Below are 13,233 nucleotides of genomic sequence, written 5' to 3'. Positions count from 1 at the left end.
CACACACACCAGACAACGAGTTCAGAACATGGTTCTGGAAAAGGAAAAGTCAGGTCATGAACAAAGCCCACAATTTGGTCCTTTGCACTGAATAAATCAGGTGTTATGCCTGTAACCCCAGAACTAGGGGGATAGAGGGTGGACAGTCAGAAGTTCAAACTCATGCATAGCTACAAAGTGTGTTTGAGGCCAGCCTGGGCTTCCTGAGACCCTAACCTTCCATAAAAAGACCTCCAAAAGAAGACACCCCCATCCCCCCCCCAAAAAGAACTAATTAAAAAAGAGGCTTTGGGATTGGGCTGTAGTTCAGGGTTAGAGCATTCATCTAGGTAGGTACTCTGGGTTTGATCCCCAGCACCATAAAAACAAAACCCAACAAAAAATCAAGACATCTTACAAATCATGGAGGATAAAGAACCCAGGGGGAATATAGAATATGATTTATAATAGATGATATTCAATGGCCAATAAACACACCTCAAAAGCAATCAAGGAACACAAATTCCACTACAATGAGCATATGCACAGCTCCACAGTCACCAGTCAGGGCAGCTAAACCACACAGCTGATGAGCTGGTGACGGGTGGACACAGCTCCTCTCCTGTGCTGCTGGGAGAAGTTTAACTGGCATTCCTTGAAGAAGTTTGACTTAACTCACTGAAGTCGAAGATGTGCTTATCCTATTGCTCAGAATTCCATCTTGAAGCATATACCCACAGAACTCGAGCATGTAGGGACCGAGTATGATGCATAAAAATATTTACAGGGGGATTATTCATAAAAAACCTCAAGCTGGAGACAGCTCAAACATTTATCAACTACAGAATGGGTAAGAAAATTGTGGCACACTCACACAATGGCCTATTCTAGGTGATCAGAAGCATCCAACTATTGGTAGGACCTATACAGATGAATCTTCCCACACATGCCTGACAGAGAAAAGCTACATTCCTCTTTTACACCAAGCTTCAAAACTGAGAACACAGGATAACATTGTTTAAAACTGTTATTATCATTTATTTATCGTGTGTATGTGTGTGTGTGTGATGCACAAAGCCCTGGTATGCCTTGGTGAACAGAGGACAATTTGTAGAAGTGAGTTTTCTTCCTCTACCTTTGGGTGGAACTCAGGATGTCAGGTTTGGGTGCAATCACATTCATCTGCTGAGCCACCTTACATATTTGGAGATAAAAATGATAAAGAAATACAAACCGATGGCTACTATAAGAGTCAAGACGGTGGTGACCTTTTCTGGGGAGTGGGGAAGGGACCACAGATTAGAGACTTGAATCTTTTGCTGTGATGCCCCATTACAACCCAATCCTGAGTTATATAAATAGTCACTCTGTAATAATACTTCACTAAGGTGTATATTCTGTTTGTTTAGGGCAATTATCTATACATGTGCTCTATTTGGAACAACTGAGAAATTTTGTATTGATTTAAAAAAAAGGGCCAGCCATATCAAGCTGGATGACCTGCTCTTCATCCCTGTTGTCCACAGAAAAGTGAAGGAGAGGGGGCTGGAGAGATGGCTCAGAGGTTAAGAGCACCAGCTGCTCTTCCAGAGCTCACAACTCTGTAACTCAGTTCCAGGGGATCTGACATCCTCACACAGACACCCATGCAGGCAAAACACCAGTACACACAAATAAATAAATAAATAGGAACAATTGAAAACAATTCTATTTTAAAGTGAAGGAGAGAACTGACCTACAAAACTGTCCTCTGACCTCCAGATGTGTGCCATGGCACCACCACCCCACCCCACACAAGTGTTTGTTTGTTTGTTTTTTAAAGAAAACCAAGCCCGATGGTGGTGGCACACATCTTTAATCCCAGGACTTGGGAGGCAGAGGCAGAGGCAGAGGCAGGTGGATCTCTGAGTTCAAGGCCAGCCTGGTCTTTAGAGCAAGTTCCAGGACAGCCAGGACTACACAGAGTAACCCTGTCTCAAAAAAAAAAAAAGAAAAAAAGAAAAAGAAAACCTCCTTTTTATATATAGATGGGTTCACTACTCACTACTGTAAAGTGAGCATTAGATGCAAATGTACCATGGAATTGTTTTCACTTTAAGATATAAAACATGCCCAGCACTTGGGAGGCAGAGCCAGGCGGATCTCTGTGAGTTCGAGGCCAGCCTGGGCTACAAAGTGAGTTCCAGGAAAGGCGCAAAGCTACACAGAGAAACCCTGTCTCAAAAAACCAAAAAAAAAAAAAAAAAAAAAAAAAAAAAAAAGATATAAAACATGACAGTGTAATAAATTATCAATTATTGTAATCTTACAAATGTTTAGATTTATTTATTTTATTTCATGTATATGAGTGTTTTGCTCACATTTCTGTCTGTGTATCATGTGCATCCTGGAATTGGAGTTTTGGGTAGTTGTGAATTGCCAAGAGGGTACTGAGAACTGAATCTGGGTCCTCTGTAAGAACAAAAAGTCTTAACTGCTGAGACATTTCTGAAGCCCAAATGATAAAATTATTATATTAATAACAGTTCTAAGCCTCTTAAAAGATCATTTGGTTTCCTTTGCCAATGCTCTCACTTTTCCCGAATGTACTCCATCTTACCTCTTCAATGGGAAGGTCCTGGAGCTGGGGTAAGGAACAAGACAAGATTCCAATAAGGAATGGAGTGGGAGAGCACACTATGTCAATCATGGACACTGGTAACACTGGGATGTAGGTGTGCTGCCAGGTGAATGGATAGAGTGTAGCGACCACGGCATGGCCACATTTTGACAGGGTGCTGGACAGAGGAGAAAGCACATGTCACAGATGGAGCAGCACATGGAACACATTTCAAATATTATGCTAAAGAATTATACAGTGACCTCACTGGCCTTCACAGATCAATAACCCTGTGAATATGTACTAATTGCTAGCAGATTCATCTCAGTCTCGTTCATCACAATTTATCATACTAAAAAACCAATGTTCACCAGGCAGTGGTGGTACAAGCCTTTAATCCCAGCACTCAGGAGGCTGAGGTAGGCAGATCTCTGTGAGGCCAGCCTGGTCTACAGAGAGAGTTCCAGGACATCCAGGGCAACACAGAGAAACCCTGTCTCAAAAAACCAAAACCAGTAACAACAACAACCAAAACTCAAAATCAAAACAAACAAACAAACAAAAAAAGCCACCAATGTTCCCATAGAAAAGCAATACTGATATTTTTTTAAAGATGTGGGTGATCTCACTACATTGTCCAGGCTGTCCTTGAACTTCTGGGCTCAAGTGATTCTTCTGCCTCAGGCCTCCTGAGTAGATGGGACACTGGTGTGAACCACTCAGCCCCGAAAGCAATACCATTTTTTTTTTAATTTCTTTCTGTTTTGTTGGTTAGTTGCCTGTTTTTTGTTTGTTTGTCCTGAGTATTGAGATTAAAGCTGTGTACCACCACAACTAGCCATCTTTGTAATTTTATACACAAGCCTTTACAATTTCTGTCTTCTCCATCTGGGTCATAGGAACTGAACCTGGGTCCTTTGCAAGACCAACAAGTGCCCTCATACTGAGCCAGCTCTCCAGCTCCAGTTCTAGATATTTTAAATATAGTCCCACTGTAGATAAATAAATAAATAAATAAATAAATAAATAAATAAATAAATAAATAAATAAATAAATAAATAAATAAATGCGCACCCAACCCCAGCATGAGGTATCAGATTCCACTCACTTCTTACCTCAGGCTGTTGGCGACAAAGATCACCCTCCGCTCTAAGAGGAGAGAGGCCCAGACCCGGATGAGACGGCAGACACTCAGGCACTTGAAAAGACACTCAAAATCCACATGCTCCAGGCGGGAATCGAGCGGTCGGCAGAGCTCAACGGACTGAAACGCAAGAGAGAACCGGAAGAGCTGATGTTGGACAGCTCCTCTGACGGCAGCTTTAACAGAACTTCTCCATCCTTTTCGCTTCCCTAGTCTGAAAAAGGTCTGCTACTTGGGTCAGGTGTGGTGGCACACATCTTTAATCCTAGTACTCAGGAGCTAGAAGCAGGTGTATCCCTGAGTTCAAGGCCAGCTAGGGCAACATAGTGCTATCCTGTTTGGGAAAAAGAAAAAGTCGGCTGCAAAAAGAGTTTATGAATATGCTGTACAGTCTGGGTAAAATCACTCCATTTGATAAATATATACATACATACATACATTATGTATATACATACACATCTGTCATTTACCATATCGACACTGCACTATAACAGGACCCAATCTACGTCAGGTAGGAAACCTGGGGCTGAGGATCGACTACCTCACATATTCATTCAGTGTTTCTTGGAAATAAAACATATTACCTTGAAAAGGTAAAACTATTCCTCCCCACACATGGGCTTCTGGAAACTGTGCCTTGCTGTGGGATATTTGTGCACTGTGTGAAGATATATTGCTGTGATTGGTTTAAAAGAGCTGAACGTCCAATAGCTAGACAGGAGGTATAGGCGGGACTTCTGGTCAGAGGGAGAGGAAGCAGGAAATGAATCGAGACACAAAGGAGCCAGGAGACACTGAGAGGAAACAGGAAGTGCAAGATGGAAGAGAGGTAATGCCACGCGACAGGACGAAGATTCATATTAACACGTTAATTTAAATTAAGAGCTAATTAGGAAAAAGCCTAAGCTATAGGCTGAGCTTTCATAATTAATAAGAAGTCTCTGTGTCATTATTTGTGAGCTCGCAGCCCTAAGAAAAATCTGTCTACAGTGCCTGTAATAGTACAAGGCTTGCTTTTAGGTGGTTACTAAACCGTGGTGAGATGAATGAACTTACCCCATCTCCAGCCCCAGGGAGGTAGCTCTTAACTGTGATGGTGCGCCCGGGAGCTGGGAAAGGGGCTTCCATGACACTTCGCATGAACGGGTGAACAAGGGCTGGAGACATTTCTCTTCTCTTCTCTACTTCATCCAGAATCTGCATGGGGACACAAACAAACAAACAAACAAAACCCACGGTAATTTACTAAGACCTCAGTCCAGAAACATAAAGAAATCTTACTATAAATAACAACAGTAGATTCAGACAAACAAGCTCTGCAACTGATAAAAACTCAAAGTACATCATGAGGCTTTCTTTACACCCCAAAAGCTATACAAGTCAACTTATGTTTAGAAACTACTTTTTTAAAAAAAAAATTTGTATTCCTTTTGTGTGTGTGTGTGTGTGTGTGTGTGTGTGTGTGTGTGTGTGTGTGTTGTGTAGGGGTGTGTGTGTGTAGACTTGTGTGTAGATGTGTGTGTATGTACGTGTGAGCATGCCATGGCTCAAGTGTGGCAGTTAGAAGACAACTTGTGGGAGTTCTTAGTTCTCTTCCTCCACTGTGTGGGTCCTGGAGGTCGAAGTCTGGTTTTCAGGCTTGGTGGCGGGTGCCTTTACCACTTAGCCATCTCACCCAAACTGGAGACCATTGTCATTTCACTAAAGGGCAAAAGAAATAAACACTGACAGCGATATCCTGCAAATTTGGTCTAGAAAAAGCAAGAGGCAAGATATGCTTCAGGATATGTTCTTTCAAAAGTGTGAGCTTTGGGGCTGGAGAGTTGACTCCGTGGTTAATTAAGAGCACTTGTTACTCTTGTAGACCTGGATCCAATTCCCAGCACCCACATGGAAGCTCACAACCAGCTGTAACTCAACTTCTGGGGGATCTGACATCTTCTTCTGGCCCCCACAGGCACCATGCATACATGTTCTACCCAGGAATGTGTGCAGGCAAAACACCATACACACAAAATAAACATAAATAAAATAAATCTTTATTATTTATTCATTTAATCTGGGAGTTTTAGCAGACCAAAACCATAATAGAGCAGCAATGGCAACCTGATCAGGGTCTAAGTTTAAACCTTCAGGCCTATGGTTGTGTTTTTCATTTTTAAATTCATTGGGGGGATGACTGTGTGCCAGAGGCCTGGAACCAGACCAGTGACTCACTGCAACGGCCACTTGGCAGGCGGGGCTGAGTGGACAAGAGTATACTGCGTGGACACTGCAGCTCCCAGTGCCAGCAGGATGGAGAGGTGCTGGAAGGACAGAGGAGCAAGGTGGGATTTTTGTCGTTGCTTTGTTTTTAATTAAGTTTTGGGGGGGTTCTTTTGGGGGATATACTCCAGGGGTGAGGGGCAGGGTATGGAGGGACTAGGAGATGAGCAGAATTGGGGAGCATGATATTAAATTCCCTAAGAATCAACAAAGAATTATGTTTAAAAAAAACTCATTGGGGAGGGGCATCAATTGTCACAGCACAGATGTGTAGGCCACAGGACAGCTGGTGGCTCCTTTCTCTCCTCCCACCATGTGGGTTCCAAGAGTCAAATTCAGGTCGTCAGCCTCGATGGACCCTGCCTTGACCTGCTGAGCCATCTCGAGAGTCTGAGTCTGTGGTTCGTAAGCCACGTGGGCGAGCTTTCTCAAGGAGTATGTTAAAGTCTATGCTACTCGATATTCTCCGGTGATGTCACCAGCAGTAAAGATGACCTCAGACCGAGACGCTCTTCCCGGAGCCCACGCTTCACTCACCTTTGAGAAGAGGTTGAAACAGCCCAAGCGACTGACCATGCAGTACACCTCCGGGAGCCGCCTGCCTCTGCCTTCCGGCTGGAAACAAAGCAGAGCAAGGGTTGCCATCTTAGCTATTAACATTCATGTAACAGGCCCCTCCTATGCGGCAGAAGCTTGCCCCAAACTTCCGGGCTCAAGCACTGCCCTGCAGACACCAAAGCTGATGAACGGCAGGTGTGCACAGGCTTCTTTCAATCCTGTCTAGTCAGCAGGAGTGTGGCTTCCCTCCTCAGTGAGCACTTCAAGGTGCGGGAAGTACTAAGGAGGAAGGCATGATTTCCTCAGGCTTATGGCCTAAACGAGACGTGACGCCTGATACAGGTGGGGAGGACCAGCCTCTTCCACTGGCTCTGCACAGCATTCCTCAGCGGGCCACACTGACGTTCAATCTGTCAGGAGCTCCTTCTCTACTGCACGGAAATAACTCAGTGAAACCTTTCTATTCCCACCCTCACCTCGATCTTGCTGTGTAAACTAACAGCACAGCTTCTTTTGTAAAAACTCCATTTTTGTTTTATGTATAGGTGTCTTGCCTGCATGTAAGTCTATGCACCATGTGTGTGCAGTGCCCTGAAGTGCCAGAAGAGGGCATCAGATCCCCTGGGGCTGGAGTTAGCAGATAGCTGTGAGCCACATTCCCCATGGGTGCTGGGAATCGAACCTGGGTCCTCTGGAAGACCAATCAGTGCTCTTAACCACTGAGCCATCCAAGTCTAATGCAGCTTCCTGGATGTGCACATAATTAAATAGCCCTTAAAGTCATAGAGAGACAGTGCTCCTCAAGTTCCTAGTCGGCCTTTCTTGTTCCTTAACCGACTCTGGCACCAATCTGGTACTCACCAAAAGCTTCTTACAGTAACCAAACCACCGACTCCCATCTTCACCAGTCAACACGAAGGAGAATGTTTCACTGGAAACAAAAACAGCTGCTTAAGACATTACTCACATAGCCGGGCGGTGGTGGCGGCGCACGCCTTTAATCCCAGCACTCGGGAGGCAGAGCCAGGCGGATCTCTGTGAGTTCGAGGCCAGCCTGGTCTCCAAAGTGAGTTCCAGGAAAGGCGCAAAGCTACACAGAGAAACCCTGTCTCGAAAAACCAAAAAAAAAAAAAAAAAAAAAGACATTACTCACAGAAATACTCATTTATTTCAAGTCACATTCCCACAGAGCACCCCAGGCCTTGTCCTGGGTGAGTCAGTGGGTATGGGATAAGCTGTTGGTATTGTTCTCCTTTTGTTGAACATCTAGTTTAGCCAAATACACGGGTAATCAAGCTCTAAAGGATTTTGGTAATGTATATTCTCCCTTGCGAATTCTTCTGTGTTTGGTTCTGCGAGGCTATGGAACATTGGCAGAAGAGAGTCTAGATCCTGGGCTGGAGAGACCGCTCACTGGAGAGAGTGCTTGCAGCACCCTGACACACAGCATGGCCTGGGTACAGACCCACATGTCGACACAAGGCCGGATGCATTAGCATGCATCTGCAATCTCAGCACTCCTGCAGTGAGATGGGAGGCAGACAGGGGAACCCTAGAAGTTCAAGGCCAGCTAGCTTGACATGAACAGCAGGGAAGAAGAGACCCTGTCTCAGACAAGGCAGAGGCAGGCACTGAACAATGCTGTCCTTTAACCTCTTACATGAATATGCACGCATTCTCTTTCTCATCCACACACAGAGACGGGAAAAAGATTATACCCTTTTCCTTGTTGTTTGAGACAGGGTTTCTCTGTGTAGCCCTTGTTGTCCTGGAACTCACTCTGTTGAGCTCACAGAGATCCGCCTGCCTCTGCCTCCCAAGTGCTGCCATCAAAGGCTGCGTCACCACCGCCCGGCTAGATTATACCCTTGACATATACAAATCAATAGGAAAAATATTAACTCCTCATTCTAAATATGAGCCAAAAATGAACATCACAGCTGGGTGTGGTGGCGCACGCCTTTAATCCCGGCACTTGGGAGGCAGAGGCAGGTAGATTTCTTTGAGTTCAAGGCCAGCCTGGTGTATAAAACAAGTTCTGGGACAGCTAAAGCTTTGTCTTTAGCTTGAGACAGAGAAACCCTATCTCAATAAAACAAAAATTAAACAAAAAAAAAAAAATTAAAGAAAAAAAAAATCACTTACAAAATACCCAAAGATGCTTCCAAAAGAAACTGGCTTAATGATCAAAGACCCTCCAATGTGACTAGTGAATCAACATTTACACTTATTCTCTGTGTATGAGTGTTTTGCCTGTGTAAACATCTGTGCACCACTATGTACCGTGCCCACAGAGACCAAAAGGAGCCTGAGGTCCTCCGAGCCCGAACTTGAGCGACTGTGAGCTCTCGATGGGTGCTGGAATCAAACCTAGTCCTGCGCAAGAGCAGCCAGTGCTTCCCCCTAAGCCATCTACGCAGCGCGGAGGAATCTGTATTCAAATACGGTAAAATACAAATGACTGGAAAGGACTGATCTACAGTGCTGACTCCTGAGCACTCAGACCGCCTTTGCTTTTGACTTACTCTTCTGCATTTCCTAAACATTCTAGAACATAGGCAACGCAGGAGGAAGCCAACCAGAGCAGGCCAGTGGGAGAGAGTACACAAGCCAGCCGTGCAAGAGACACCACAGGGCATCAACACTGACAGCTGAGAGATGGAGCGCTGTGCTCAGGCTCAATCGGTTATGGGAGGCAGGGGCTAGGTCTCGAGGTGAGGCAGGACTACTATGGCCATAGCTGAGACTATCATCTAACAGGTCATCCACATACGACATGGGCCATAGCTGAGACTATCATCTAACAGGTCATCCACATACGACATGGGCCATAGCTGAGACTATCATCTAACAGGTCATCCACATACGACATGGGCCATAGCTGAGACTATCATCTAACAGGTCATCCACATACGACATGGTTCAGTTACACAGGCTTTTTCACCTGAAAGGCATAATTAATCATTACAATTTAGTTTTCCTTGTTTCTTTGTGTTGTTGTTTTTTTTTATTTTATGTGTATAGACGTTTTGCCTGAATGAATGTCTGTGCACCACATGCATGCAGTGCCTGAAGGCCAGAAGGCGGCATCAGATCCTCTGGGCCTAGGGTCACAGCTGGTTGTAAACCGCTGTGTGGGTACTGAGAAGCCAACCTTTGTCCTCTGGAAGAGCAGCCAGTGATATTAACCACCGAGCCATCTCTTCTGGCCTTTGCTGGTTTTTTTTTTTTGTTGTTGTTGTTGTTTTTTTTTTTTTTTTTTTTTTTTGCACAAAGTCTCACTGTTTCCCACACTGGCTTTCAACCTTGGGCTCAAGTGACTCTTGTCTTAGGACCCCTGAATAACTATGAGTACAGACATATTTTAACACACCCAGATACGGTGTGAGTAAAGAAGGTACCGATTTACAAAGCAGGACTGGAGGCAGGCGTGGCAGGGCACACCTCTAGTCCCAGCACTCGGGAGGCACAGGCCAGTGAATCTCTGTGAGTCTGAAGCCACCCTGGTCTTCATATCAAGTTCTAGGTCAGGCAGGGCCACATTTTCAGTCTCAAAAAACAAAACAAAAGAAAAGTGGGATTTGGACGTGATAATGGTTTTAGAAACCAAAATTGGTATTTTCCTCTAGACACCTTAACTAAATTCCTTTTTAAGATTTATTTTTATTAATTTTAGTGTACACATGTGAGTACAGATGCCCTTAGAGAATAGAGGCGTGGGATCCTCTTGGGGCCGGGATTCCGGGCAGCTGTGAGGCCCTGGACCATAGGTGCTGGGAACCAAACTCAGGTCCTCTGCAGGAGGAGCACTGGCTCTTAACTCTGAGCCGTCCGTGTGCCACCCCTGCAGCCCCAACCATTCTTTAATGCTCCCGTTACCCACACCCATCAAGCTGGACTCTCCATCTGTACGGGGGCCCACAAGGGAACACAGAATCCAGGCTGTGGCTTCGTCTACCAGCTTGAGGGAGAAATAAGACAACGACAATGGTTCTGTTCTGCTCTTTCTGGGTTTAACCCCTGAGGTATAGGTGCAGTCACCGCCGTGTTCCGTCCCCGCCTCCCACCTAGTCTGGGCCATTTCTTACAGCAGGTGATGTGGACCCATCTTGCTCTGCAGAACTGCTGAGCTAAGGAGATGCACAAGCGTGTGCTCCGTGTTTGCTGAGCTCTCGTAGGAAACGTTCTGTATCTTCCCCACCCCGGCCCACTGCAGCTAGGTCTGCTCCTGTTCATTCCTGGTGCTCTACCCCCGACTCTACCCACTCGTCACAAACTGATTCTATGCACAGTTCCAGCCAACTGAAATCAGAAGGAGCCGATTTACCTCTTGAGTTCTGAGGTTGGCACCCAGTCCTTTGAATCAGGAAAACAAAATTTGGGGATGACTTTGAGCCTCTCTTCAGTGTCTCTGGATTGCTTATAGCCATGATCACCCTGAAAAAGATAACACCACGGAACATCAACCTACGAAGACAGGTAACAGAAGTTCAAAACAAAATAAAACAAAACTCCTCAGTCTGGTCTCGGGGCAGCCTGAGGCATCGTGTAGAGGTCTCCCGCAGTGTGGCTTCTGTACTGCTGAACAGTAGGGAAGGAGAAGACTGAAAATCCATGACTGTGCACTGAGGGCAGACGCTGAGAACAAAGAATCCCATCTGACACAGCAGCGAACCTGTGAAGACCCTGGTGAAGACTCTATAATCTATAGATAGGAAGGGAGGCAACCCCAAAGAGCTTTTCAGCCAGGGAGAATCTAGACTCAGGTTCTCACACTAGTGGGAGGCCAGTATTTTATGAACCATGGAATTTCAGATCAACAAAAATCCCTTCTATACACAACAAAAACCCAAGCAGCTCAAAGCAGTCTCTGATTCATAATCAAGGAACTTTAAAAAGGCAGATGAATGTTATTTAGAAAGATGCTATTTTTAAATGTTACTCTGTATATAATCATTCCCTTAGCTTTGTTACCTAATTACAGGTTTGCAACTTCCTGTAAAATTTTAGCATGGAAGACTCTTACAAAAGTGTGGTTAGGCCAGACCTGGTGCTGTCTACCTGTAACCCCGGTTCTTGAGAGGTAAAGGCAAGAGAATTAGGAGTTCAAGGCCAACCTTGGCTACATAGAGAACTCAAGGTCAGCCTGGGCTACATAAGACCCTGCTTCAAAATAACAGCAAACAAACAAACAAAGTGGCATTGTATTTCAAAATGTAGTCTAAATTTAGTTCAATGAAAAGACATCAGAAACTGGGTAGGACTACCTGTAAAAACCAGCACAAAAGCCTCATTAGCATATTGCTTTTACGAGAATTAACCGAAGTTCTCGGTACATTTCTTTTTTTTCTTTTTTTTCTTTTTTTTGGTTTTTCAAGACAGGGTTTCTCTGTGTAGCTTTGCGCCTTTCCTGGAACTCACTTGGTAGCCCAGGTTGGCCTTGAACTCACAGAGATCCATCTCGCTCTGCCTCCCGAGTGCTGGGATTAAAGGCGTGCGCCACCACCGCCTGGCTCAGTACATTTCTTTCTTTAAAAAATATGCACCAGGGCTGGAGAGATGGCTCAGCCATTAGAGGCTAGGCCCCAACCAAAAAAATAAAAAATATGTTAAGCCAGGCAGTGGTGGTGCACGCCTTTAATCCCAGCACCCGGGAGGCAGAGGAGGGCAGATTTTTTCTGAGTTGGAGGCCAGCCTGGTCTACAGAGTGAGTTCTAGGACAACCAGAGCTATGTAGTGAGATCCTGTCTTGAAAAAGAAAACAACAACAAAATGCACGACTCTATGTCACAGGGATGTCCCTCTCTAAAAACAACAGGACAGCATCAGGACTGGGAGTTCAGCTTCCAGGGCACCTGCCTAGGATAGAGGTGGCCTTGATCCCAGCACTGGAGGTGAAAAAAAGCACCCCACACACGTTGTTAGCTCTAACATGGTGTGGTCCCAATCATCTTCAGCCAAGGTGTTCCACACCAGTCCAGACCGGGCTCCACAGGGCTCGTTCATCCCCCTAACTGGGGGCATCTGAGGCACAAAACAACAAGCCTTTACTTGGGGGCTTCTTCTTTATTTATTCACTTACTTTACTTTTAACTCTGTGTACGCCTGTGCATCCCTGGGTGGGTATGTGCACATGACTGCAGTTGTCTCTAGAGGCCAGAAGAGGGCACTGGACTCCTGGTTTCTGGATCAAGAGGTGTTTGTGAGCCATCTGACGTGGGTGCTGGGAACTGAACTCTGGTCCTCTGCAAGAGTAGTTATTAACCACGGAGCCAATTTCCAGCCCCACCGGAGGCATTCTTGATTCGTCTGCTGAAGTAAGTGTGCCCTTCTCTGGTACGATCCCTATTAATCTAAGCTTAGCTTTGCTGTAAAATTAATTAAAACTAACTCTGTGTGTGTGTGTGTGTGTGTGTGTGTGTGTGTGTGTGTGTGTGAGTGTGTGTGTGTGTGAAGGTCTTCCTAAGCGAGGCATAGTGGCACATGTCTGTAATCCTAATACTTGGGAGGCTGAGGCAGAGGGTCATGAGGTTAGAGCCAGCCTGAGACACACATCGAGCTGAAGACTAACCTAGACTACAGTGAAAGAATGTTTAAAAGGAAAAAAAAGTTCCTCTAGATAGATTACTCAAGGATATTTATTTAGACTTTGATAGTATCATTTCACCATGATTGCTGAGAAATAGCA

General features: G+C 45.2%; 1 protein-coding gene across 3 annotated transcripts in view; it reads right to left on the bottom strand.

The window, feature by feature from the left end:
* Dennd2c (DENN domain containing 2C) overlaps positions 1-13,233 on the bottom strand; it is a 74,043-nt gene that overhangs the window by 8,103 nt on the left and 52,707 nt on the right. For all 3 annotated transcript variants that reach the window (XM_006980792.4, XM_076574740.1, XM_076574741.1), the window contains 6 exons: positions 10,873-10,982; positions 7,407-7,476; positions 6,525-6,602; positions 4,779-4,919; positions 3,694-3,842; positions 2,579-2,756 (listed from right to left, as the gene is read on the bottom strand). In XM_006980792.4, the coding sequence (XP_006980854.2) occupies positions 2,579-2,756; positions 3,694-3,842; positions 4,779-4,919; positions 6,525-6,602; positions 7,407-7,476; positions 10,873-10,982 (726 nt within the window). The remainder of the gene's footprint in view (positions 1-2,578; positions 2,757-3,693; positions 3,843-4,778; positions 4,920-6,524; positions 6,603-7,406; positions 7,477-10,872; positions 10,983-13,233) is intronic.

Source organism: Peromyscus maniculatus, chromosome 6, assembly GCF_049852395.1.
Source record: "Peromyscus maniculatus bairdii isolate BWxNUB_F1_BW_parent chromosome 6, HU_Pman_BW_mat_3.1, whole genome shotgun sequence".
NCBI lineage: Eukaryota > Metazoa > Chordata > Mammalia > Rodentia > Cricetidae > Peromyscus > Peromyscus maniculatus.
The sequence above is the reverse complement of the archived record's forward strand: the minus strand, read 5'-3'. Positions and strand labels throughout refer to the sequence as shown.